This window comes from Prionailurus bengalensis, chromosome B1 (genome assembly GCF_016509475.1).
Source record: "Prionailurus bengalensis isolate Pbe53 chromosome B1, Fcat_Pben_1.1_paternal_pri, whole genome shotgun sequence".
Taxonomy (NCBI): Eukaryota; Metazoa; Chordata; class Mammalia; order Carnivora; family Felidae; genus Prionailurus; species Prionailurus bengalensis.
This window is the reverse complement of record NC_057344.1, coordinates 44,536,044-44,562,983: the sequence shown is the minus strand read 5'-3', so window position 1 is coordinate 44,562,983 and position 26,940 is coordinate 44,536,044. Positions and strand designations below refer to the sequence as shown.

General features: G+C 38.0%; 2 protein-coding genes across 5 annotated transcripts; one reads left to right on the top strand and one right to left on the bottom strand.

Annotated features, from left to right (window-relative positions):
- The first annotated feature begins 253 nt into the window (after positions 1-253).
- On the top strand, positions 254-26,917 carry DDHD2 (DDHD domain containing 2). 4 transcript variants are annotated; one of them, XM_043564069.1, is made up of 19 exons: positions 254-539; positions 820-922; positions 1,809-2,036; positions 2,951-3,141; positions 3,696-3,785; positions 4,334-4,454; positions 6,819-6,908; positions 7,852-7,987; positions 10,530-10,738; positions 11,018-11,085; positions 11,928-12,050; positions 13,131-13,226; positions 14,261-14,389; positions 14,501-14,656; positions 15,134-15,236; positions 15,375-15,545; positions 16,239-16,398; positions 24,184-24,291; positions 24,754-26,917. In XM_043564069.1, the coding sequence occupies exons 3-18, from the start codon at positions 1,817-1,819 to the stop codon at positions 24,263-24,265; spliced, it is 2,145 nt and encodes a 714-aa protein (XP_043420004.1). In that variant the 5' UTR covers positions 254-539; positions 820-922; positions 1,809-1,816; the 3' UTR covers positions 24,266-24,291; positions 24,754-26,917. The 4 variants fall into 4 exon arrangements, with proteins under 4 accessions (XP_043420004.1, XP_043420012.1, XP_043420034.1 ...); XM_043564077.1 differs by having other exon boundaries at positions 24,750-26,917; XM_043564099.1 differs by lacking the exon at positions 820-922 and having other exon boundaries at positions 426-539.
- On the bottom strand, positions 19,634-20,880 carry LOC122467306 (ragulator complex protein LAMTOR3-like). Its single transcript, XM_043553787.1, is given in 2 exon segments — positions 19,634-20,038; positions 20,040-20,880. Coding segments are annotated over 2 exon segments (450 nt in total). The 5' UTR covers positions 20,085-20,880.
- Positions 26,918-26,940: the final 23 nt, after the last annotated feature.

Below are 26,940 nucleotides of genomic sequence, written 5' to 3'. Positions count from 1 at the left end.
GCGGGCCTGTTTTCCCATTTAATCTACCGAGTGAGGAGGATGGGCTGATTAATCCCGAAGAAGCTTTGTCTTTCTCTGAAACTCAAAATGCTCCCTTAACCTGTCATCCTCCATCCCTGCCTTTCCAAGACTTCCGACCTCGGCCAGAGACTCCGCGCGCCGGCTCAGAGGGCAAGGCACGCCCCACGCACCGCCAGTGCGCTCGGCGCTCCGGCTCCCTGCCCGCAGGAAGGAGCCACATCTCGCGCGATTCCTTCCGCTTCTCGCGACACTTCCTGCCAGTCCCCTGCTGCCTTCCTCGCCCCACCCATCGCTTCCACGCCGCGGTCCCGGCCACCTCACCTTTGCTCTTAGTAGCTTGGCTTGCCGTTCACCCGCTGGGAGCGCAGTGGAGACCGGTGTTGGGCACGAGCCTGGCGGGGCCGCAGGCTCCGCCCTGCTCCGCCCCGCCCCGCCCGGGCTCAGGGGAAAGGCCGCCGCGGGGACATGTGCCCCCCTCAGCGAGGACAGGAGAGTGTGAAAGGCAGCGGGGAAGCCAGGTGAGCCCGCGACGGCTTGGTGGGGTGGGCGCTGGGCTGAGGGAGGCCCCACTGGGGTGCGGGTTGGAGGCACTGCGGGATGGAGATGCCGGGGGCGGAGTCGGACGCGATGCCTGAGGCAGGGAAAGGGGGTGCTGGGAGTACCAGCCCGGGGGTGGGTGACCTCGGTCCTTAGGGAAGCGGTCAGGGCCCCCTTTGTATCGACTGCGCCCTGTAAGGCACTGGGAAATTACCTTGTTTCTATTGGTGGTTCTATTGGTGGTTCCGCTCCTCTCTGCAGGGCTGGAAGCGGGAGGAGGCAAGTCCCCGAGCTCTGAGGTCCCAGATCCGGGCTGCAGAAGGCCCAGGGTCGTGGGGAGAAGGGACACGCCAAGGTGGCCGAGGTAAGTTGGCGCTAGGAAAAAAAGATCAAAGTGGCCGATAGCCTCGAGAGCGTTCGCTCTGAGCGAAGCCGGGTGTTTGCCATCCCGCTGCGCTCGGTGCCGAGAGACCAACAACGTTGCTCACTCTCCGCAGAGCTTGAGTGCTCTTTGACGTGTGCGCTGTTCTTTAACGAGTGGTCTGAGTGTTGACGGGTAGGACCACGTAGGCCAGAGTCGCCTCTGAGGGAAGGAGGCTTTCGAGGTCGCTTGTTACTTTTCACCTGAGCCTTGGCAGGCGTGAGTGGGTGCGCTCTTGCGCGCAGTGGCTCAAACGGGGGTTCGTGTGTTCGGAATTTGTGCCCTAGTCCCCGATTAAGCACATTTCCAAGATCAATAAAAGGTAACAGGTTCTTAAGTGAATAGTTTCATTTTCAGTATTTTAAGATTCCGGTAATCATGTCAATGTATAATGATAGGGGCCTGGAGCCCTAAAATCCAGGAGTTACTAAGACAGTTGGAGTTAATTTTTTGTCTTTATCAATAAGACTTAGATTGAAATTGGGATCAGATGCTTTGTTGCCGTCAAGTTTTTGACCATGTGTTTCTTCTGATTCTGGGTTTGTCTTCTAATTTATTGTCTGATTAAAACCATGTAGTTTTCTGAGAGGATTGGGAGATCAGTGTAAAGTGGTTGGTCTGACTATGAGAAACACTGTGTTTAAAGCTCCCTCTCAAATCCAGCTCTTAATTTAGAACTTATTTCTATTTTCAGTTTAGATTTAGATTTTTTTTTTAGAAGTGGTTCCTTAAAAATGACCAGGTATGTGTGTGTGAGAGAGAGCAATTTCAGCGTTAATAGAAGGAAAATAACTTTTTCCCGATAGTTTTCTTTCATCTTGTCTTTTAGAGAGCGAAATGTCATCAGTGGGGTCACACCAGGAACAATTGTCCCAGTCAGATCCATCCCCATCACCAAACTCATGTAGTTCCTTTGAGCTACTAGACATGGATGCTGGCAGTTTGTATGAACCAGTTTCTCCTCATTGGTTCTATTGTAAAATAATAGATTCTAAGGAGACATGGATTCCTTTTAACTCTGAAGATTCACAGCAGCTGGAAGACGCCTATGGTTCTGGTAGGATGAAAATGATGATTTGTATTAGATAAAGACATACTATTTCTCTCAGTCTGATGTAATAGTTCTTATACTGAGCACTATTAAAAAAAATAAGTTTTAGATTTTTTTCTGGTTGTCTCGATAGCATTTTAAAATACTTAAGAATTTGGTCTGTATTTGAAAACAGTAGTTACAATTTTTGCATAGTTATCTACTATTTCTTATGTTCTAGCTTACGTTTCAGTTTTTGTTTATGAAGAGTGGGGGATGTCACATTGCAAGAGAATGAATTAACTGTCACTTATTTTTTTCTTCTTTTATGAAACAAGAATGACGCTAGTAACCATTTTTACATCATGATGGTCATGGTCATTAATTTACCTTTTGGCCCCTCAAGCAAAAAATTCATAAAAAAGCCTTATATACTTTTTTTTTTTTTAAATGAGACACTGTTCTCTCTCCTCAGAAAAAGAACAAAACAATGTTGGGTATTATTTTTTCATGTATCATTGAAACCAGGAATGGTTTTGATGGTTTATAAAGTAGTAAAAAAATATTATTTCCATTTTGTTTAATGTTAATTTTTTTTAATGTTTTATTTTTGATAGAGAGAGAGATAGAGCACAAGCGAGGGAGGGGCAGAGAGAGAGAGAGGGAGACACAGAATCTGCAAAGCAGGCTCCAGGCTCTGAGCTGTCAGTACAGAGCCTGACAGGGGGCTCGAACTTGTGAACCATGAGATCATGACGTGAGCCAAAGTCGGATGCTCAACAGACTGAGTCACACAGGTGCCCCCATTTTATTTAATGTTTAGCCAGGTAGAAACAAAACTTGTATGTTTCATAACGTTATTTAGAATATAACTCAGAATTGTATTTTGGGAGGTATGTTTTAATATTTCTACTTCTTTTCCCTTTTCCAATCCTTGATAGGAAAAGATTGCAATGGCAGAGTTGTCCCCACTGATGGGGGCAGATATGATGTGCATTTGGGGGAGAGGATGCGGTACGCTGTATACTGGGATGAGCTAGCGTCAGAAGTGAGACGATGTACCTGGTTTTACAAGGGAGACAAAGATAATAAGTATGTTCCCTACTCTGAGAGCTTCAGCCAAGTATTAGAGGTATTCCCCTCACCCCATTTCACTTTTTTCCTTCTCTTATTTAATAATCTTTTCCTGTGACTCATTTTAGTGAGATTTCCAGAGTTTGGTTGTATCCAGATTACATTTATAGCATTTCTTTTTGCAAATTAGTTTCAAGATAAAGTTATGCCTTTATGCCTCTTATGTCTTTAAATTAAAATTTTTTCCCCCTAATGGTGATCATTGTTCATATTTAAACTATGACCACAGGATTGGTCATTTTAGCCTTTTATTTTTCTGGCTCTGGAAACAGTCTGGAATTTGCTTTCTTTAAGTTGGAGTAGACATTAATATTATTGAAAGAAGTATATCAAAATGTTAATGATTTTATCTAGTTTAGATGATAAAATCAGGAGTAATTTTATTCTATACTATTATCTGTTGCAATTTTGAAAGATTTTTCAAATAATTTGATAAATTGGAGTTGGATATTCTTATGTAGTGATTTAGCTAGCAGTATTCTTGTAAAAAAAAAGTTTAGTTTTAATAGAAAAGCTATTAGAGAAATCTAATGAAAGGTGTTTTCTTTTAAGGAAACTTACATGCTTGCTGTAACTCTGGATGAATGGAAAAAGAAACTGGAGTCTCCTAACAGAGAAATTATTATATTACACAATCCAAAGGTGAAGCAAATGAAACCTTTCTTTCATGTGGGATTAAAGGTTAATTGCATTAGTAAGGAGAACTTAATTGGTTTCTTTTTCATAGGGATTCTACTTAGGCTAACCTATGGAAATTTTTATATTGCATTCACAATTATGAATCTTAAAACTTGTAGCCACTGCCATCATTTTTTTACCTCATTCAGCGTATACAAAAGAATTTTCTTAGTGAAAATTATGCCACTGTAGATTAAGAATATCACACATGTGAGCATATCTTACATGTGTAGGGTATTATTGAAAGATCTGTTAGTCTGATGTATTTTTTTCTTTTTTGGCTTTATTGAGGTGTAATTGACAAAATTATAAGGTATTTAATGCGTAACACATTGGCCTATAATTTCAGGGTTCTCATTTCAGGCTACTGGAGTTGCATGTCAAAACTGTAGTTGAGATTTGACTATTATGTTTTGAAAGACATGTTCCTGTCCTTCACAAAGAGGGATAGATAGAGATGTCTATAATGTAGAATATATCTGCTATATATGTTTTGATCTTTTCTGTTTAAGCTTATGGTGCATTACCAGCCAGTTGCAGGGTCTGATGAATGGGGTTCAACACCCACTGAACAGGGTCGACCAAGAACAGTGAAGAGAGGGGTTGAGAACATCTCTGTTGACATTCATTGTGGTAATGTTTATCATTTATTTCTTTTCTTCTTTTTTTTTTTTTTAAAGTTTATTTTGTGAGAGAGAGAAGGGGAGAGGCAGAAAGAGGGAGAGAGAGAATTCCAAGCAGGCTCTGTACTGTCAGCATGGAGCCTGATGTGGGGCTTGAACTCATTAACCTGAGCTGAAACCAAGAGCAGGAAGCTCAACTGACTAACCCACCCAGTTTTTTTCTTCTGATACACTCATTTATTACTTAAATTGTGACCTTTTCCTGTGGATTTGGATTACCTCAAAACTTAAAAATGATTTAATCATATGGTCTTATGAGTTGAGATCCGCATTGCTTCATGTACTAAGAATCCTAATAGGGGCGCCTGGGTGGCTCAGTCGGTTGGGCGGCCGACTTCGGCTCAGGTCACAATCTCACGGTCCGTGAGTTCGAGCCCCGCGTCGGGCTCTGGGCTGATGGCTCAGAGCCTGGAGCCTGCTTCCAATTCTGTGTCTCCCTCTCTCTCTGCCCCTCCCCCGTTCATGCTCTGCCTCTCTCTGTCTCAAAAATAAATAAAACGTTAAAAAAAATAAAAAATAAATAAAAAAAAGAATCTTAATAGATCTAAATACTGTTTTAAAGTTGCTGAGTATATATTGTGGGATGGGTAAAATTTGGCAGTACTAATCAGGAAGTCACTAGGTACAAATGAACTGATTAGTCCTAATTCTAAAAAGTGTGATTCCACCTGTTTCATTAGAAACTTATTTCTAGGAGCACCTCAGTGGCTCAGTTGGTTAAGTGTCTGACTCTTCATCTTGGTTCAGGTCATGATCTCATGGTTCATGGGATTGTGCCCCATATCAGGCTCCTCACTGATGGCTTGGAGCCTACCTGGGATTCTCTCTCTCCCTCTATCTCTGTCCCTCCCTTGCTCATGCTTTCTCAAAATAAATAAATAAATAAATAACTTAAAAAAAATGGAAATTTATTTCTGGTAATTCCTGTCCTTGAAGATTTTTAGCTAAGGAAAATTATTTGTCAGTAGGACCTTGATGGTTATCCATTGGTGTCCAGCTAGGTCCATTTATGGTTGGTTTTATAATATATTTAACTGGATTATAAAATTCCTTTTATCTTGCAGAGAAGATGGGTTATCTTAGACTTACTATACTTACAACATTTTAGACTTATTATAATTAAAAAAAAAATTTTTTTTTTTTAACATTTAGTTTTGAGACAGAGAGAGACAGAGCATGAACGGGGGAGGGTCACAGAGAGGGAGACACAGAATCTGAAACAGACTCCAGGCTCTGAGTGGTCAGCACAGAGCCCGACGCAGGGCTTGAACTCACGGACCACGAGATCATGACCTGAGCTGAAGTCGGCCGCTTAACCGATTGAGCCACCCAGGCGCCCCTAGACTTACTATAATTTAAAAAGATGAGTTTAGGGGCGCCTGGGTGGCTCGGTTGGTTAAGCGTCCGACTTCGGCTCAGGTCATGATCTCACGGTCCATGAGTTTGAGCCCCGCGTCGGGCTCTGTGCTGACCGCTCAGAGCCTGCAGCCTGTTTCAGATTCTGTGTCTCCCTCTCTCTCTGCCCCTCCCTGTTCATGCTCTGTCTCTCTGTCTCAAAAATAAATAAATGTTAAAAAAAAATTAAAAAAAAAAAAAAGATGAGTTTAGCGGCACCTGGCTGGCACAGTTGGAGGAGCATGCGACTCTTGATGTTGGGGTCATGAGTTTGAGCCCCACATTGGGTGTAGAGATTACTTAAATAAAAACTTAAAAAAAATAAAAAGATGAGTTTAAACGTTTAGGGTTTATATACACATCACACATTGGAACAATTGATAAAAATGGAATATTAGATAAAAGTGTTCTACCAATGTTATGTTGCCTGAATTTGATTACTGTGGTTATTTAAGAAAATATGTTTAGGAAATACACATTAAAGTATTTAAAGGGCTAAAGAGGTATGATGTATGCAATCTGATTATCTACGCGACTGCTTCCAAATGATTCAGAAAAAAAAATGTGTGTGTAACACATACACATAGAGAATAATAAAGCAAAAGTGATAAACGTTGAAGTGTTGAATTTGTAAAAAGTACAGGGAAGTGTCTATACTATTCTTTCACGTTTTCTGTAAGATTGTAGTTATTTCAAAATAAAAAGTTTAAAAAAGACTGAAAAGTTTTTTCACAGACTTATGTCAAGATAAATTAGAAACACAGTAAAATCCCTGTATTTTTACTAAGTAAGATATAGGTCTGTTTTATGTCCTTTAAAGTGATCTGCTTATCTTTATAACCTATTCATTGTGAATGTTTGATTTTAGAATATAAGACCAGGTATCTAAAATAATTTGTCTTTTTAATTTCATTTGTAGGAGAACCTTTACAGATAGATCACTTGGTTTTTGTAGTCCATGGGATTGGACCAGCTTGTGATCTCCGCTTTCGAAGCATTGTACAGTGTGGTAGGTTTGCAGAGTGTATAAGATTAAATCATTTTAGGGGAATATTAGTCTGTACTCCCATGAGCTGAGATAAAGTGTCTTTTTAATCTTTTGTCTTACCTGCATAATAAGATTTGGATAGCTAAAGACAGGTGGCAAGGTGGTAAATCTTCTTAACTTAGACCTAAAGTACTAGTAAATTCCCTAGGCTAATAGTTATATTCTTAACTAATAATTCTTGAATGAACAGGCCTTTAATTCTTATAAAATTATTTTATGATGTGATGGTCCTCTATTCCAAATTTAAAGGGAACCAAAAAATGATACAGTTTAAATGGATAACAGAACCTTTAATCATTGTGTAATTTATAGTGTGATAAAGCTCTTGATGTTCTACTTGGAATATTTAGGTCGTTAGTATAACTTGATTTTGAAAGGTAGTGTCTCTAAAACTTAACAGTATATATTCAGAGTCTAATTGTCCCAATTTGGGAATCTTATCCTACTGGCTAATGCTTCTAAGCATAAACGTTCTGGAAAGTTAAGATTGATGTAGTATGAATTTCAAATAGTGTATATATTTTTTTAATTTAAAATATTTGATTGTGGTTGTTTATAAGAACCACAAAGTTAGGATAGGAATATAACTGCAAGGCCAATTGAAATAGTCATTTTTTTCTCTTTTATTAAAAAAAGTAAAACAGTCCCCATGACTTAATAGAAATTTTGAAGTTAGCTTTTCTTTAGATAAAATGTTTTATATGCTAAAATAAAGTTCTGTGTTAAGGGAATAGCTCTTCCTATATGCACTGATAATATTCACTAAATACCACTTGCTCTTTGTGACTCAGGTAAATATGTGTTCTAAGCAAATGAAGATAGAATATAATTACATGATCTGTTGTATCCTAATTCTATAAATTGATTGCTTCCCTGGTGATGCATAAGTTCATTTCTTTTTCAGTTAACGATTTTCGCAGTGTTTCCTTAAACCTACTACAGACACATTTTAAGAAAGCCCAAGAAAATCAGCAGATTGGGAGGGTAGAATTTCTTCCAGTCAACTGGCATAGTCCTTTGCATTCTACTGGTGTGGATGTGTGAGTAATACCTTTCATATTTGAGTTGTTAACTATGATTGTAATATGTTTTCTGATCATTGATACACTTGGTATGATTCTGCTTATAGCTGATTGTATAAAAATTTTTTCAGCAAGTTTTGTGTGCTTCTGTGCCTTTTCTTAGAGAAACATTTTAAAATGTTGACCAATCCCTTAGTTTAACTATCCTGGTTAGGAGTAAAGAGCTGTGTGTATCTTCTAGTATGTTTTATTAGCTCATTACTGTTTACTGTTACAGATATATTATTTCTTTAGCATTAAAAACAAACATTGCTTTCTTCCCATGGTATAAGCATTTCCTTCTTTGGACGTCAAAGCTAACCTACCTCAAGATTTATAAATTATTTTATTGTATTTATAAATTGTATTTATATGTATTTATAAATTTATTTTATTGATCTTTTGGCTGAGATCAAGTGTAGTATCTGTTCTTATCAGTTTAATATAAAGTATTTTATTGTTCCTTTTGTGATCTTATTTAGATAACATTTGTCCACATTTGGGGGAAAAAAAAAAAAGGAAATCCCCAAACATTAAATTATTAGCATTTATTACTTGAAGTATAGTTGTACAACTTTATTTTTTATTTTTTATTTATTTTTTTGGTACAGTTTTTTAAAATTAAAGTTCATATTTATTTATTTTGAGAGAGAGAGCGAGCATGTGTATAGGAGGGGCAGAGAGAGAGGGAGAGAGAGAGAGAATCCCAAGCAGGCTCTGCACCATCAGAACCATGAGAGCATGACCTGATGAGTCCAATGTCCAACCTACTCAGCCACCCAGGCTTAGTACCCTAATTAGTACAACTTTTAAGTGATGGCTGTTTTTCCTAATTTTGTTTTAGACAAAGAGCACAAGTGGGGGAGAGGGGAGCCCTCAGAGGGAAGCTCCATGAGCCCAGCATGGAACCCAAAGGGGGGCTCAATCCCATGACCCTGGGATCATGACCTGAGCTGAAATCAAGAGTCAGATGCTCAACTGACTGAGCCATCCAGGCGCTTCTTAAGTGATGGCTTTTTTTTTTTTAAGGTTTTATTTATTTTTTTAAGTAAGAGCAAGCAAGAGAGGGATAGAGAGAGGATCCAAAGCGGGCTCTGCGCTGACAGCAGTGAGCCCAGTGAGGAGCTTGAACTCATGAACTGAACTGCAAGATCATGACCTGAGCTGAGCCAAAGTTGGACTTTCAGCCAACTGAGCCTCCCAGGCACCCATTAAGTGATGGCTTTCTTAGGTCACAAGCCCAGTAGTTTTGTTTATAGATTTTATGGTAATGTCAGAAGGTTGCCTTATGTTAAGGATATTCTAGAGAGCTATAGGCTCTCCAAAAGAAGTGTGTTCATAATATAGTTCTAGGATAGAACTGGCAAATACTTCTCTGGAAGATAAAGGAAGTAGTTTTACTTCCATGTTGATCTTGGAAATGGCTTTCCTAATTCTGCATCTCTCAGTTCTTAATTCTGTGTGATTTGAGCATATTGCATGTGCCCGATGTTGTATTGTGTTGCTTTTACTAGGTATGGAGTTCATACTCATATCTGAACTGATACTAAGAGGTTACTAAGGGCATATTGCCCTCTCTAAACTACAGAAACTGTTGAGTCTTTGAGGAATCTTTATGGGTATCTTGAGAAAGCTTTAACGAAGTTGACTTAGATAATAATGTCTGCATGGTTTTCCTTTGCAGGATGAGAGTTCTGTTTGCCTTCTTTCAGCTTTTGGAAATGATGCATTGAGAAAGGGAGCTGATCCATTTATCATTTGACTTGTGATCCAAAAACCTTAATGCTGAGAATTCTAGGAAAAGCCTCTGTATTATCTGTCTTTTAAAAAAACTTTTTTTATGGTAGAGAATTTTGTACAAAAAAGTAGCTTATATAATGAGTCTTCACGTACAGATTAGGATTACCCAGCTCCAACAAGTCTCAACACATGGCCGATTCTGCTGTATCCATTATCTTCCTATCCCTGTCTACTGCCCATCCCTCCACCATGTTATTGTTTTTTTCCCATCATATTATTTTTGAACCAAATCTTAAGATATTACATCATTTCATTTGTAAATGTTTGTATGTCTGAAAGTACTTTTAAAAATATATTAACCATAACACCATTATCACACCTAAAAAATTCTTAATATCAACAAATATACACATATATATACATACACAAGCTCACACACACAGATTTTAAGCGGATCTAAATAAGGTCCATAAGTTGCAATTCACTGATATGTCTTTTAAGTCTCTTTTGATCTCTTGGTTACCTTTCCATCTCTTATTTCTTTGTAATTTATGTATTGAAGAAACTAGGTTTGTCTTGTATAGGGTCTCACTTTTGCTGATGAAATTCTTTTGGCTTAATTAAACCTGTCTCTGAGTCCTCTGTATTTACTATAAATTGATTGTCTGTTGTATTTTTAAATATCTAAGTCTAAACTTGAAGGCTAAGCTGGATAATAGCTTAGAGGGGCTTTTGGAATGTATTAGGTTTTCTGCTTAAAATATTTTTCTTTTTTTTTCAGAGATCTGCAGCGAATAACTCTGCCCAGCATTAACCGCCTAAGGCACTTCACCAACGACACAATTCTGGATGTCTTCTTCTACAATAGCCCCACCTACTGTCAGACTATTGTGGACACAGTTGCTTCTGAAATGAACCGAATATATACACTTTTTCTGCAGAGGAACCCTGATTTCAAAGGCGGTGTATCCATTGCTGGTCATAGTTTAGGTAACAAATGAGTTTTCTGTGACCAGAAAGGACTATTATATATTAAGGATACCTGTTCTTTAAGTACAGTGTCTTTTATCAGTATCAGATTCAGAGGTCTAGAACTGGTCTTTGATGTACAATTTGGAAGGGGTTGGAAGGGTGGTGGTGGATTGGAAGGAAAGACTTCCTGCTGCATAGATTTTGCTACATGGGTAATTGGCTTAATAATTTTTGTATAAAAGACAGCTATGTAGTGCCAATGCTTAGAAATTGTCCCTTCTTCTATTTTACTTATAGGTTCGCTTATATTGTTTGATATCCTAACAAATCAGAAAGATTCTTTGGGGGATATTGACAGTGAAAAGGTAATTTAGATGTACAGATAGATTCTCATATACTCTCTCTTAGTATGGATCTTTAGATTTTAGACTTTTAGTTTTTTGCTTAGTTTAGTTTCATACCATAACGTTGATTTTACGTTTATTTTAATTTTAATAGACTTGTAATTATCTCTGTCACTTTTGGATGATAGAAGCAAGATAGTAATATGCTCCCACAAATATTTGTCATATTCTAAAATAACTATAGGTATCTTATTTTCCATTATAAATATTCACTTCTGTTCTATTATTAGAATTATAGAATCATTGAGCTGACGTGGAGTTTGCATATGATGTGGAAATGAAGAATAAATTGGATGCAAACTGATATAATTTATAGAAATTCTGTCTGAAAGCAGTGGGAGGACTTGATGTTTGAACATCTTCTGTAAAGCAAAGTCCTATGAACATTTATCTATAGTGTTAAATTAGTACTTAGCATATGCTATCTTGTGTATTTTCTCTTTTTATGTAAGTATTCTATTTATATTGTTGGACTATGAGTTCTTCCAGGACAGGGGCATTGTCTTAGATTGTTTTATGTCTTAAACACTTGTTCCTTAATAGGAGCTCAATAAATGTTGTATTAATGAAGTTGAAAATACTTTGATAATGATTCATGCATTCATTTATTTAAAAAACATTGTTTCAACTGAGGTTGCAAATTTAGAGATTAGCCACTTCTTAAATTTTATATAAATTACAATTTATTTAAAATTAAGTATAGCTTTATGTGGAACTCTTATACATTTTTATTGGCAAATAGTAATAATAAAGGAAAATCTAAATAAATTCAGAGAATGTGAGCTTTACTATTTAATTTTTAGGATGCACCAAATATTGTCATGGATCAAGGAGACACACTGACACTAGAGGAAGATTTGGAGAAACTTCAACTCTCTGAATTCTTTAGTATCTTTGAGAAGGAGAAAGTAGATAAGGAAGCGCTGGTAAAAATAATCTTTTAAAACTTTATGCTGTACCATTTTTAGTATGTTTATTGCTTATCTTCATCTTACCACTTACTAAGAGCCTGCCCTTTGGAATCATTTTAGTCATAAATACTTTGTTATCATTAGTGATGTCCTTTAGCTTGTTTATGTGTTTTTTTATCATATAAAGTGATCTTGCTTTGTGGAAGTGCAAGGTTCAGAGGAGCCATGTCGACAAACATAGTGGCAGAGCAAGGACTAAAAAGCAACACAGCTCGGATAATGTGGACATGAGTTAGAATAAATGACCGCTAACTATTCTGACTCTAGTTTCTGTTATACCTTCAAGAGCTCTGCTGCTGATATTTGCTTTTTATTTGTTCTTGTTTTTTGCCACTTTTTTGGTGCTTTTTCGGGTTTGCAATACATTCTTTCATTTAGTAGATATTTAGTGAATGCTTAATATGATCAGGCTTACTATACCAACTACTAGAGATAGAGCGGTCAATAAGACAGATATGGTCTCTCATATCACTATGTTTATAGTGTAGCAGGGAAGACACATATTAAATACTGTATTACAATTATGGTAAGTTCTGAGTAGGAAAAGCACACAGTGGTATTTAAGAACTAACCTAGTCTGGGAGGGTGAAGGAAGCCTTAACCTCCTCAGGTAAGCAGCACTGAAGCTGAGATACTGATTGTTCATCTGTTTCATGTTCCACATTTGCTGTATGTTCTTATTGCTTGTGTCCATGAGTAGGGATATAGTATTTCTCAGGAATGTGACATCTGAGTCTGCATGGAAATCAAAGAGTGTTTTGTGTCATGCATTATCTACTCACTTCTGTAGGTTTTTTTTTTTCTTGTAATAATGTCATCTATATTACTATAACATTGATACCTTTTATTTTTCTCTAGGCTTTTATGAATAAAATACTCTCTTCTTAAAATTCTTAATGATGTTATACCACTAGGGACCCCTAGTAATATAAAGCAAAGAACAAGAATGATTAGGTCTTACTCCTCTCAGAGAATAGGACATGTAATTTATTTTATTTTGCCTAGAAATAAGGATATTTGATTTTCTATATCTAGGCTTTATGTACCGACAAAGATCTTCAGGAAATGGGAATTCCCCTAGGACCAAGAAAGAAGATATTAAACTACATTAGGACCAGAAAAAAATCAATGGTATGTTTAATATAGCTTGTAGGATTAAACAGTTTTTGACATCCTTGTATCCTTATGCTTTGTGAGGTGTTTAGGCAGCTAAGAAATTTTGTTAACTGATCTTCGGCTTTCTTTTTAGATATTAAACACATTTTTTATATTGACATCCTTAAAAAATATTAACTTCAGAAATCTTATCTTCCCTGGAGTCTTCTCACCATTCCGTTTTTTTCCTTTCATAATTGTATTTCAAATACAATTCACATCACCTACCATAAAATTCACCCTTTTAAAGTATATAATTTAGCCATTTTTAGTGTATTCACAGAGTTGTGTAACCATTACCACTATCTAATTTGAGAACATTTCCATCACCCTAGAAAGAAACCCTTTTACCCATTAGCAGTCACTCCCCATTCCTTCCTCCTGTGAATCACTGGCCTTTCTGTTGTTATGGATTTTGTTATTCTGGATATTTCATATAAATGGAATCATACAGTATGAGGCTTTTTGTGGCTGGCTTCTTTCACTTTAGCATAATGAACTTGAGGTTTATCCATGTTGTAATCGTACTTCTACGTTCAGTTTTTTTGGCCACTGAATTCCTTTCCATATCTTAGTAGTTGTCTTTCAACTTTGTAGCAGGCTGTTCAGTTCTTTCTTAAGGCCCAGTTCTTGGCCCACCATCTGCATAAATTTCTATATTCATAGAGACATTTTGCTTCCATTAAAAGGGCATTGCACTTGATTGAACTCCTTAGCAACCCTCAGCATTCTTTTTCATCATGCTCTGCTGTTGTTTTCTCTCCTAATGGTTGCCTGAAGTTTCAACTGCTGACCAAATGGCTGTGTACAGCTTTTACCATTTTAGAGCATGTATGGATGTTAGTTCATTATTTAAGACAATTTTTGTTTTCATCAGCTTTATCTTGTTTTTTGAGGACTCTTCCTAAAATTCAGAACACTCGTAAGCATCCTTTCAAACCAATAAAAAAACTGTATAAGCCTTTGGATATTTTTACTGCATAGCTTCACGGCATTGTATTATTCTTTAGGGTATTAATAGACCAATCCTGCAGCCAGCTTCAGGGGTGAATATATCTAACATCCCCAGAGAATTGGAGTTTTGCAGTAAAACAGATGCTACTGGAAATGGTGACTATCTGGATGTTGGCATTGGGCAGGTAACAATTTTAATTAATTCTCTTTGGTCATTTTATTGCCTGCCATTGGTATGGTAGGAACAATTGTCACTTCTGTTAACAATGAGAGATATTTTTATATCCTCTTTCCAGGTGTCTGTAAAATACCCCCGGCTCATCTATAAACCAGAGATATTTTTTGCCTTTGGCTCGCCCATTGGAATGTTCCTTACCGTCCGAGGACTAAAAAGAATTGATCCCAACTATAAATTTCCAACATGCAAAGGTTTCTTCAATATTTATCACCCTGTAAGCATTGGACATGTTTTCACCTGAATATTAGGGCTCATTGGTAAAGAGCACATAATTTTCTGTTTCCTTTTTTTTTTTTTTTTTTAATGGTTATTTCTTGATTTTGGGGGGGGGGAGGGGCAGAGCTAGGGAGAGTGAGAATCCCAAGTAGGTTCCATGCTGTCAGTGTGAGCCCAATTCAGGGCTCAATCCCATGAACCACAAGATCTGAGCCAAAAATAAGAGTCTGATGCTTAACCCACTGAGCCACTCAGGTGCCCCAAGAGCATATAATTTTCTGTTGTGTTGATTTGCTTTTTTTCTATATTATTTTGTGGTAATGAGACAACTTATAATCGTTTGAATCTGAAAGTGATGAGGCAAAATAACTTTTTTTTTAATGAGCTTATAGTTATTCTTGCCTGATAGTTCCTAAGACTTTCTGAGTTTCTTCAGCAGAGGTATATATGTAGCTGTTATTTTTTTTCTATGTAGTTTGATCCTGTGGCCTATAGAATTGAACCGATGGTGGTCCCAGGAGTGGAATTTGAGCCAATGCTGATCCCACACCATAAAGGCAGGAAGCGGATGCACTTAGGTAAGTCTGAGTTCAGAACTTGTAATTCTAGATGGTCTGATCAGTGCAAACTGACTGGATCTCATTCACTTTATTTAACTGTGTTGGACCCTAAACTCTTTGTAAACCATGTAATGTTGTTATTCATGTATGTTTCAGAACTGAGAGAGGGCTTGACCAGGATGAGTATGGACCTTAAGAACAACTTGTTAGGTTCACTGCGGATGGCCTGGAAGTCTTTCACCAGAGCTCCATACCCTGCCTTACAAGCTTCAGAAACTGCAGAAGAAACTGAAGCAGAATCGGAATCGAGTTCAGAGAAGCTAAGTGGTCAGTGACACTGTCACTTTGATTTCCTACATCACATCAGATAAGAGTAACTCCATGATATGTAATTCTTCTTCTCCCAGGAGTTCTTACTTACCCGTTTTTCCCTTTTTATTGTATAGGACCAATATTATGAGTCCTAATGGGCTTTCAGCTCTGCTAGTCTTTTCTATTATCGAATAGCCACGAATTATGGAAAAACATTATTTGTGAGGAAAAATGTCAAGAGAAGCTAAGCACCTGGTCAAGAGGCGTTAAAAGACATTCCTCACTTGGGAATTCTGGATGTTAGATCACTCTGTGAAGCTTTTTCAGGGGAATGTCTGTGTATTCATTAGTCCGTTTTATTTTCCTGGCTGGGCACTAGCTCATATATCTCCTCTTAATTTCACAGTTAACTTTGCATTCTTTTTGCTTTAATTTTCAACTGCCTAAAGATTTCTATAGGTACATTTATTTATAAACCAGATGCAAATGAATTCGCTATCAGAGGTACAGGAAAGAAAAAATGGGATTGGACAAAATCATTGTGACTTGAGGAGAAGCTTTAAGGGGATTGAAAGGAAGAAGGTGCAGAGAGCTTTCTGAACAGAGAGTAGCTCATCCCACTGTAAACTTAGCCATCTGACGGGAAGTTAGGGTAATCTTGGGGGACTGGAAGCTTTTAGATGGTTATTGTGGTTCCTCCATGTCCAGATGTTAACACAGAAGAGGCCTCTGTGGCCGTTAAAGAAGTTCCACCCATTAATGTGGGAATGCTGAATGGAGGCCAACGCATTGACTATGTGCTACAAGAGAAGCCCATTGAAAGTTTTAATGAATATTTATTTGCTTTGCAAAGCCATCTATGCTACTGGTAAGTGTTGTTTGCTTTTGTTTCTGGGGTGTGGGTTTTTACTTATTAATTTTTTTGGTCTGATTATTTTACAGATATTTGATAGATACAGAAAAAAGAGGATAGGCTAGTGTACATTTGGGATTAGAGTGATTTCTCATTTAGGTAATTACAAAATAGCAATCATGTCATTTAAAGAAATCTGATTTAAACACGTTTTATTTTGTTGTTTGATAGAGCATGGGCAGATGATGCCAGCAGCCATGAGTTCAGTTAGTTTAGTTTTTAAAACCACTTTTTTTTTTTTTAATGTTTATTTTTGAGGCAGACACAGAGTGTGAATGGGGGAGGGTCAGAGAGAGGGAGACACAGAATCTGAAGCAGGCTCCAGGGTCTGAGCTGTCAGCACAGAGCCTGATGTGGGGCTTGAACTCACGGAGTGTGAGATCTGACCTGAGCCGAAGTCGGATGCTTAACTGACGAGCCATTCAGGCTCCCCTAAAACCACTTTTAAAGTGGTAGGACAGGATGGGTATGTATGAATGCACTGGACAAATATGTTACTGTTGCTAAAAGTATTTTAAACCCATTTAAAAGTGTTTATAGTAGCTAGAACAGACTTTATTTTTTGTTTTAACATTTAATTTTTTAATTTTGAAAATGTTTCTATTTATTTTGAGAGAGAGAGATAGCAAGAGGGGGAGAGGCAGAGAGAGAGGGAGACAGAATCCTAAGCAGGTTGTGCACTGTCAGGGCAGAGCCCGATGTGGGGCTCCAGCTCACGAACTGTGTGATCGTGACCTGAGCCGAAACCAAGAGTTGGACACTTAACTGACTGAGCTACCCTGACACCCCTTTAATGTTTAATCTTTTAGTGTTTAAATATTTTTTCAAGATTTAGAGATATAATTGACACATTATACAAGTTTAAGATGTGCAATGTGATTTGATACATGTATATATTGTGAAGTGGTTAACACAATAGGATTAGATAACACCTCCATCGCTGCACATAATTATATATTGTGCATGTGTGTGTGATGAGAACATTTAAGATTTACTTTTAGTAACTTCCAGGTATATGGTACAGTGTTACTGACTGTAGTACCTTGCTGTAATTAGATCCCCAGAACTTATTCAACAGAATTAATCATTATTAAATATAATTATCTGATGGATTGTAGAATGGATTAATGATGCTTTTTGAAATTCATCTATTAGAAAAGAACTTAATCATCAAATATTTGAAACTAAAGGAAAATACAACTAGGAAAATAAGATGGGTAGGGGGTAAGTTCAAAAAATAATGCTTTAATGTCTTGAGAGGAATTTTTCTATTGAGTCCTGATAAAAGAGATTATTATTTGATGGAGTCAGTTTTATCTCTAGATAATAAGTACAGTAGAGGCCATGACATATAATCTAAGTGCAACTCAATAAAAGCAGTCCTGTAAGAGGCCAAAGTAATGCTCTTAAGAATGATCTTTGCTGATGTGGCTTGATAGAAATCTGAAAAAGGGTTGCTTTCTTTTTAAATTATGGTTCTTTATTATATTTTTAAGTTTTTATTTAAATCCATTTAGTTACCATACAGTGTAATGTTAATTTCAGGTGTACAAGATAGTGATTCAGCACTTCCATACGTCCACCTGGTGCTCATCACAAGTGCACTCCTTAATCCTCTCAGCTATTTCACTCATCCCCCCACCCATCTCCCTTCTGGTAACCATCAGTTTGTTTTCTAGAATTAAGAGTCTGTTTCTTGGTTTGCCTCTCTCTCTTTTTTTTTTTTTTCCTATGCTCATTTGTTTTGTTTCTTAAATTCCACATATGAGTGAAACCATAGGTGTTTGTCTTTCTTTGATTTATTTCACTTAGCATAATACTCTCTAGCTCCATCCATGTTGTTGCAAATGGCAAGGTTTCATTCTTATAGCTGAGTAGTATCCATTGTGTATATATACTACCTCTTCTTTATCCATTCGTCTATCAATGGGCTTTGGCTGTTTCCATATTTTGGCTATTGTAGGTAATGCTGCTATAAATATTGGGGTGTATGTATCCCTTTGAATTACTGTTTTTGTATTCTTTGGGTTAAATACCTAGTAGTGCAATCACTGGATCACAGGGTGTTCTTTTTTTCTTCCTTTTTTAAATTTTTTTATTTTTTTTAATTTTTTTTTTTTAACATTTATTTTTGAGACAGAGAGAGACAGAGCATGAATGGGGGAGGGGCAGAGAGAGAGGGAGACACAGAATCTGAAACAGGCTCCAGGCTCTGAGCGGTCAGCACAGAGCCCGATGCGGGGCTCGAACTCACGGACCATGAGATCATGACCTGAGCTGAAGTCGGATGCTCAACCGACTGAGCCACCCAGGTGCCCCATTCTTCCTTTTTTTTTAGTAATTTTACTGATTTTATTACTTTTACTAAGCCATTATATCTTCCTCACACTCAGCGCAAAGAAATAAAACAGTATAAAGAAAAATACATCCTTGTTGTTATTCACAATAAAAAGCTCCTGGTTCATTTTATAAGACTGGGCATATTATGCAATAGGTAGCACTTAATGGCTCAAGTGGATCATTTTTTAATTTTTTTAAAAATTAATTTTTTTTTTTTAATTTAGAGAGAGAGGAGAAAGAGAATATGAGAAGGGAAGGGGCAGATGGAGACAGAGAAAGAGAATCCCAAATAGGTTCCATACTGTTAGTGCAGAGCCCGACCTAGAACTCAAACCATGAATCATGAGATCATGACCTGAGCTGAAATCAAGAGTCAGACGCTTACCTGACTGAGCCACCCACGCGCCCGTGTAATTATTTTTTTTAATGTTTATTTTTGAGAAAGAGACTGGGTGCAAATGGGGAAGGGGGAGAGGGAGACAGAGGATCCAAAGCAGGCTCTGCACTTGATAGCAGAGAGCCCAGTGCAGGGGTCAAACTCACAAACCATGAGATTACTCATGACATAAGCTGAAAATAGATGCTTAAGCGACTGAGCCACCCAGGCACCCCCAAAGTACAATTTTGATTCTGACCCACTGAATAGAATCTCATGCGTAGTTGGTGACTGGCTAACACCATTAGAGCTGTGATGTATTGAACCATTTCTGTGGTATTCCCAGATCTCACTAAATAAGAAAATACCCTACGCATGAAAAGATAACAATATGTCCATAAATTTTATCTATAGGCTCTTTTTTTAGTGTAAGGTGGGAAAGAGGGCCCTTTCTTGAGTACAGGGATACAAGTATTATGGTCTGTAAAGATTGCTGGATTGATATATGTCTGTTATAAGGAAAGTTAAGGTATATATCAAAACAACTGCCAGATTAACGTCCACAACCTGTCTCAGTTCTTCAAATAATGGAGCAAGTTCCTTTTCTAGGTTGACAATTAGTCCTGTATTGGCATTGCTGCTGGCTGTGAAACTCACCACCAAAAATAAACAATTGACTTGAACCACCCAGTAGGTGTTACAGTAACAGATGATACTTTCACTTTTTGGAAGTCCAAGTTTGCTCCTTTGGTCTGTTGGAAGAGCAAAAGTAGTTAAGAAACCAGGTCTCACAGCATGCTCTGGAGCATTATCATTGGCCACTTTAATAACAGGCACTTCATCTTTATGTGACACAACAATAGCATGGAGCTCTTCAACAACCTGATGATTTTTTATACAACAATCACTTTAGGTCATCTACCATGATGAACCCCTTTCTCCTACAGTCTCCACTCCTGGCTTTCTGGGCTGCTGTGTTCTCTCAGCTGTAAATTCAGGGACAGCTTCAAAGACAGTCTTGATCATAGGGTAGTTCTGTTTTCAACTTTTTGAGGAACCTCCTTACTAATTTCTTCTAGAGGTCTATTTTATACATATATACCACAGGTGTGAATATGTGACTGTATTATATGTCTCTTTTAACGAATACAGAAGTATCATAGGTATTGTTCTGTAACTTGCTTTTTCTACTAGAGATCTTGGAGTTTTTTGCCTATCAGGTATAAAGAGTTTCTCCATTCTTTTGTAGCTTTAGTACTCCACTATATGAATATTCTGTAATTCATTTAAATAGTCTTTTATTGCTGGGTCTCTTTAGATTTCTCTACTCTAGAACTTCATACACCTTGTTTATGTCATTTCACCTAATCATGAGTAGATCTGCAAATACTTACAGTTGGAGTTGCTGGCATTGTGCCATATGACTTTTTTTTTATAAATGGAATCCTATTATATATACCCTTTTTTGTATGGCTTCCTTCATTCTCCATGACGTGTATCAGTTTCTTTCCTTTTTATTGCCAAGTAGTAGTCTATTGTATGAATGTACCCCAATTTGTTCATTTACCTGCTGGTGGACATTTGGGGTGTTTCCAGTTTTGGGCTATTATAGATAAAACTGTGAACATTCGTGTACAAGACTTTATATGGACATATTCTTTAGTTTCTCTTGGGAAAATACCTAGGAGTGGAATAATGGCTAGGTATTGTAGGGTAAAAGTATTTTTAAAAGTGACTGCCAGGGGTGCCTGGGTGGCTCAGTCGATTAAGCGTTCGACTTTTGATCTCAGCTCAGGTCTTAATCTCAGGGTCATGAGTTCAAGCCCCGCATTGGGCTCTGCGCTGGGTGTGGAGCTGACTTAAAATAAAAAAGAAACTGCCAAACTTTTCTTGCCAGCATTTTCCATTCCCATCAGCAATGTTTGAGAGTTCCAATAGCTCCGTATCTTCAAGGGTACTTGGTATGATAACTTCATGATTTGTCTCTTAGCCTTTCTAAATGGGTTGTAATAGCACCTCACTATGGTTTTAATTTGCATTTCCCTAATGATGTTGAATATATTTTCATGTGATTGCCATTTATACATCTTCTTTGGAGAACTGTTTCAATCTTTTGTCCATTAAGGAAAATAGATTATCTTTTTACGTTTCAGGAGTTCTTTCTATATGCTAGTTACAAGTCCTTTTCAGATACATGTTTTTTTCTCAGAATGTGGTTTTTCATTTTTCCAGCAAAATGTTTTGAAGAGCAAAAGTTTTTGATTTTGATATAGTCCAATTTATTGACATTTGTGATTTTTTAACATATTTAAGAAATCTTTGCCAAATCCAAAGTCATTAAGATATCACTTGTGTGGCTCAGAGCCTGGAGCCTGTTTCCGATTCTGTATCTCCCTCTCTCTCTCTGCCCCTCCCCCGTTCATGCTCTGTCTCTCTCTGTCCCAAAAATAAATAAACGTTGAAAAAAAAAAAAAAAAAGGGGCGCCTGGGTGGCACAGTCGGTTAAGCGTCCGACTTCAGCCAGGTCACGATCTCGCGGTCCGCGAGATCGAGCCCCGCGTCGGGCTCTGGGCTGATGGCTCAGAGCCTGGAGCCTGTTTCCGATTCTGTATCTCCCTCTCTCTCTCTGCCCCTCCCCCGTTCATGCTCTGTCTCTCTCTGTCCCAAAAATAAATAAACGTTGAAAAAAAAAAAAAAAAAAAAGATATCACTTGTGTTCTAGAAGTTATATCATTTTAGCTTTTATATTTCGGTCTGTGATCCATTTTGGTTGAGTTAATTTTTTAATATGGTGTGAGGTAAGAATTGAAGTTCACTGGTTTGCATGTAGCTATCCAGTTGTTGTAGCAACATTTATTTATTCAGATGGAGACTGAATTACCTTGGTTCTAGGTTGTTCCATTGATCTATTTGCTTGTCTTTATGCCAGTAAAACATTGTGTTGATTACTGTAGCTTCAAAATAAGTCTTGAAATCAGGTATTGTGAGTCACCCAACTTTATTCTTCTTTATTTTAGCTACTGTAGGTCCTTTGCACTTCCACGTATATTTTAAATTGGGCTTGTTAATTTCAAATAAAAAGCTTTCTGGGATTTTGTGATTGCATAATATCTGCAGATAAAATGGCAGAATTGACATCTGAATGATATTGAGTCTTCAGCTCCACAAACACAGTATCTCTCAGTGTATTTTGGTCTTTCATTTCCTTCAGCAATATTCTGTAGTTTTCAATGTATGTATTTTGCACACTATAGTTTTTATTTTATTTTTAAACTTGGTTGCTTTTCTTTCTTTCTTTTTTTTTTTTTTAAAGCCTGGAGCCTACTTGAGATTCTCTCTTTCTGCTTCTCCCTCCGCCCCTCCCCTTCTTGTGCATGTGCTCTTTTTCTCTAACAACAACAAAAAAAAAAAACAAAAAAAACAAAAACCAAACAAAAAAAATGTCTAGCAGTATGTCTGGTAATGTAAAAAAAAAAAAAATTTAGTAGTAAATGGCCAAGAACTGTTCCCTTTTCACAGAGCTCATTCTTGGGACAGTATGGGAAGAGCCATCCAGTTGGTCATCTTAGTTTTGTTTTGTTTTTTACATTTTATTTATTTTGAGAGAGAAAATGTGAGCAGGAGAGGGGCACAGCGAGAGAGAGAATCCCAAGCAGGATCTGTGCTGTCAGCAACACGGGCTCTGTGCTGATAGCACAGGGTCTGCTTGGGATTCTCTCTCACCCCCTCTCTCTGCCCCTCTCCTGCTCATGCTCGCTTGCTCTCTCTCTCTCTCTCTCTCTCTCTCTCTCTCTCTCTCCCCTCCTCTCTCCCTCCCCCCCCCTCCTTCAAAATAAATAAACTTAAGAAAAAAGGTAACACTGGGGCGCCTGGGTGGCTCAGTTGGTTAAGTGTTTGACTTCAGCTCAGGTCATGATCTCAGGCTTATGATTTGGAGCCCCACATCGGGCTCTGTGCTGACAACTCAAAGCCTGGAGCCTGCTTCAGATTCTGTGTCTCCCTGTCTCTGCCCCTCCCCCACTCATGCATGAGTGCACTCACACTCTCTCTCTCTCTCTCTGTCTCTCTCAAAAAGTAAAAAAAAAAAAATTTTTTTAAGGTAATGCAATCACCTGGTTCAAAATTCAAGATATAAAAGGGTATAATAATAAAGTTTCCCTCCCACCGGCTTCTTAACCACTAGTTCCCATCTTATGACAGTCAATGTTATGAATTTCTCATGCATCTTCCAGATACTATTCTGTGTGTGTCCCAGCAATTGCTCATATCCAGTTCATAAAGAAATTTGATTATATAAAATAACATCATGAAGGATTGCCTTAAGGATATATGGCTCAGGGACTCCTTGGTGGCTCAGTTGGTTGAGTGTGCAACTTTTGATTTTGGCTCAGGTCATGATCCCAGGGTCATGGCATCAAGCCCTGTGTCTGACTTTGTGCTGAGCATTTATTTTGAGAGAGAGAAAGAGCATGTGTGAGCAGGGGAGAGAAGAGAGAGGGAGAGAGAGAATGCCAAGCAAGCTCCATGCTTCACAGAGCTGGATGCGGCACTTGATCTCACGACCCTGGGATCATGACTTGAGCCGAAATCCAGAGTCGGATACTCAAACCGACTGAGTCACCCAGGCACCCCAACTTATTTATAACTGGAAGTTAGTATGTCTTAATTCCCTTCACCTATTTGCCCACACCCATCTCCCTTCTGGCAGCCACATTTGTTCTCTGTGTTTAAGAGTCTGGTTTTTTGTTCATTTGTATTTTAGATTCCACATATAAGTGAAATCATATGGTATTTGTGTCTGGTTCACTTCACTTAGCAACCTCCAGGTCCATTCATATTGTTGCAAAAGGCAAGATTTCATTATTCTTTATGGCTGAGTAATAAATATCCCACTGTAAAATGAACTTTTTATTGTAAAAAATGAACTTGCACAGTGGTTGTGTAAATGAGGTAGTATGTGTAAAGCATCTTTAAGTATGAACATTAGCTGCTGCTTTTTACAATGTAAGTTTTTCTCTTTATAGGGAGTCTGAAGATACCGTATTGCTGGTCCTCAAAGAAATCTACCAAACCCAGGGCATCTTCCTTGATCAGCCTTTACAGTAAAAATCAACTATGTATGGCTACTTAATGTGAGTTTTTAAATGTCACGTATGCTGCATGGTTCCTACATATTAATATGTTATGGGGAACAGTGTAGACTTGGGCTTTTTATAAATATACTTTTCTCTTGTCTGTCACCAAGATCTAGGTTATTATTCATTTTTAGAGGGACTCTGGTTAAAATTCCTGGGGGAAAAAGCACAATAGCCCACTTAGAGAAAGGTTAGTGTTCATTTGCTTTGCTAGTGATTTGGTCCAATAACACTTAATCATTTTTAGGATCTAAACTCAGAATCTTAATAGTTCTGATCATCTGAGAGTTACCATGGCAGTAGTTAGAATTTTAATGATGAACAACACATCCTGAGATTTAAGTTACTCAGCCTTTTAGATGTGTAACAAGAACGTCCATGTATCAGGCTCTGGCATTCTGCTTGGCTGCCTTCCAGCTGTGACTGCATCGTGACCTCTTTCCACTCTTCCCTAGACAGACACTGAAGGATCCTTCCCCAGAAAATCTACCTGCTTGTTGCTGCCGTTTTCCTCTCAGCCACGTCATTTCTCGCATGTTACCTGCCACTTACCACTGGGGTCTTTGGAAGATAATCTTTTTTGGAAGTGAGTAGAAAAGCAAAGAGAAGACCGTATTGCTTTTTACCACTGGCTTCGTATAAGCACTCGCCATTCTTCATAGTGGGGCGTGTTTGCATCTTTAATTCTTGGGTGACAGGTGCCATCCTTTATTTTTATTGCTTATTCCTTGAGACAGTGTAAAGTCTGTTTTGAGTTTATTTTGGCTTGGGTAGACATTTTTCTAGGAGGTTATTGCTTGTCTTTAGAAAATCCTCTAGTTTGGAAACAGGCTTGAGATTCAGAAGGCATTTTGGGGTACACATGTCTCATTGGTGTTCTCTGCACTTGAAGGCTAAGTGGGTGTGTAAAAGACTGTTGAGCAAATTCTTTTGAGTCCACTTTTCTTTCCTACAAGTACTTTGTGAAGGACCAAAATGTAGCTGGGAGAGAGTTATTGTTTATTCTCTACAGCTGACAGTTGATCGGAGGAATCACTGATGCTGTTCATTATTTTCACAGCTGTTGGAGCTGCTCTCAGAGTCTAAAGTGGATAGTTTAGTTCACATTAGGTGCATCTTTATAAAGCAAAGATGTTATATATCCTAGACCTGTCTTTTTATATCGTGCTTCAACTTAGGAGAGTTTAGATGAAATTTGACTTAGTTATTGGATAGTAGCTTCTTCCTTAAGTTGAGGGCAAAGTTATACGAGCCTTGACAGGCTGCTTTGGTTATAAATAAAAATATCTCAGGAGTACATTTGTGGTGAAATAGAATCTGTGACAGTCAACCACCATATCCACTTGGGTGAAGGTAGTACTGTGTGCTCTGTTTGAAAACATTTTGTAAACACCATTGCCTTCCTTGGTACCCATAATCCAGAAAATGTATTAGAAGCCTCATGGCACAGGCAGTGTTGGTTGGGCAGGTCGGTTTGGCTAGGGGGAAATGTTTCTTTTTCTGCAAGAAAAACCTACGCCTGTCGGGGCCAAGGAACAGCTATTGCAGTCATTGTCAGAGCATGCAAAGTGAAAGGTACCTTGAAGATGATGGGTGCGTGTAGACTAACTTTTTCCAGGCATCTGCTCACCACTGTGCTGTTTTCTTTCTCATTGGTCAGTTTGTCTTTGCAGTTCTCTTTGTGATAGTCCTTTACACTCCATAGGCCTATAACAATGGCACAGGCAGGCAAGCTGCGTTTTCGTTTTTTATAAAAAATGTTTTTTTGTAAACGTATCATGGTATCCAGTGCATTGGCATGTAACATTCACTTCAGCCATCCCTTCAACTGCAGTGGTCTTTATCCCTTTCCAGAGAGGAAAGGAAAAGGAAGTTAATCACTGTCACCTTAGAGATGGTAGAGGTGAGGTTGGGGTACAGGGTCAGTGTCTGGCCTTTCCTTGTCCATCTGCTTTACAGGCTAATGCTGACTTAGCCACTAAGAAGTGTCAGATACATGGAATACTTTTGTATATAAACTGAGTTTGAAGTAAGGGTTACTGAGAATTAAGTAGCATTAATTATATTTTAGAGGGGAAGCTTTTGTCAAGTTGTCTTCAAATTTAAGTTTATTCTTCCTATTAGCAGAATAGAGCATATTTAAGAGTAAACCAAAGGACAAGCAAGGAGGAGTTCCTGTAACCAAAGATGAACAGCATACCCCTGGGATAGCTAGATCAACCACTGCTGGGACTAAGAAATGGTTCTTTCCTGATGGGGAGGGGCAGGCAGCTGTACAAGAGCTTGATGTCTCGTCTCTCCACCTGTGGTAGCATCATGGTTGCATATCACATAGGATGATAGGCTTGATTTAAATCCTTTAGTTATATATTATTTGCACTACTTTGGTCGTATCATGTGCAGTGTCTTGACCAAGACTATTTTTCAACTGTAGAGTATCATTTTCTACATATTTCCTGCTACAGAATTTGTATTGCTTATTTCAGCAACAGATTGTCTGCATGGAAAGATTAATAGTACTGATTAGCTTTCTAATATTTTGCACTTTTTGAAATGTTTGTTTTTTTACATGATTATATTTAAAAGTTTATGAAATACTGAAATAAAACCATATTGACCAGTTGCCTACTTTTACCTGGTTCATCC

Coding starts and splice junctions, on each gene's coding strand:
- DDHD2 (XM_043564069.1), top strand. CDS start 1,817: ATGTCATCAGTGGGGTCACACCAGGAACAATTGTCCCAGTCAGATCCA. Junction 6,909..7,851: donor TCGAAGCATTGTACAGTGTG/GTAGGTTTGCAG, acceptor TTTCTTTTTCAG/TTAACGATTTTCGCAGTGTT. Junction 12,051..13,130: donor AAGTAGATAAGGAAGCGCTG/GTAAAAATAATC, acceptor TTCTATATCTAG/GCTTTATGTACCGACAAAGA.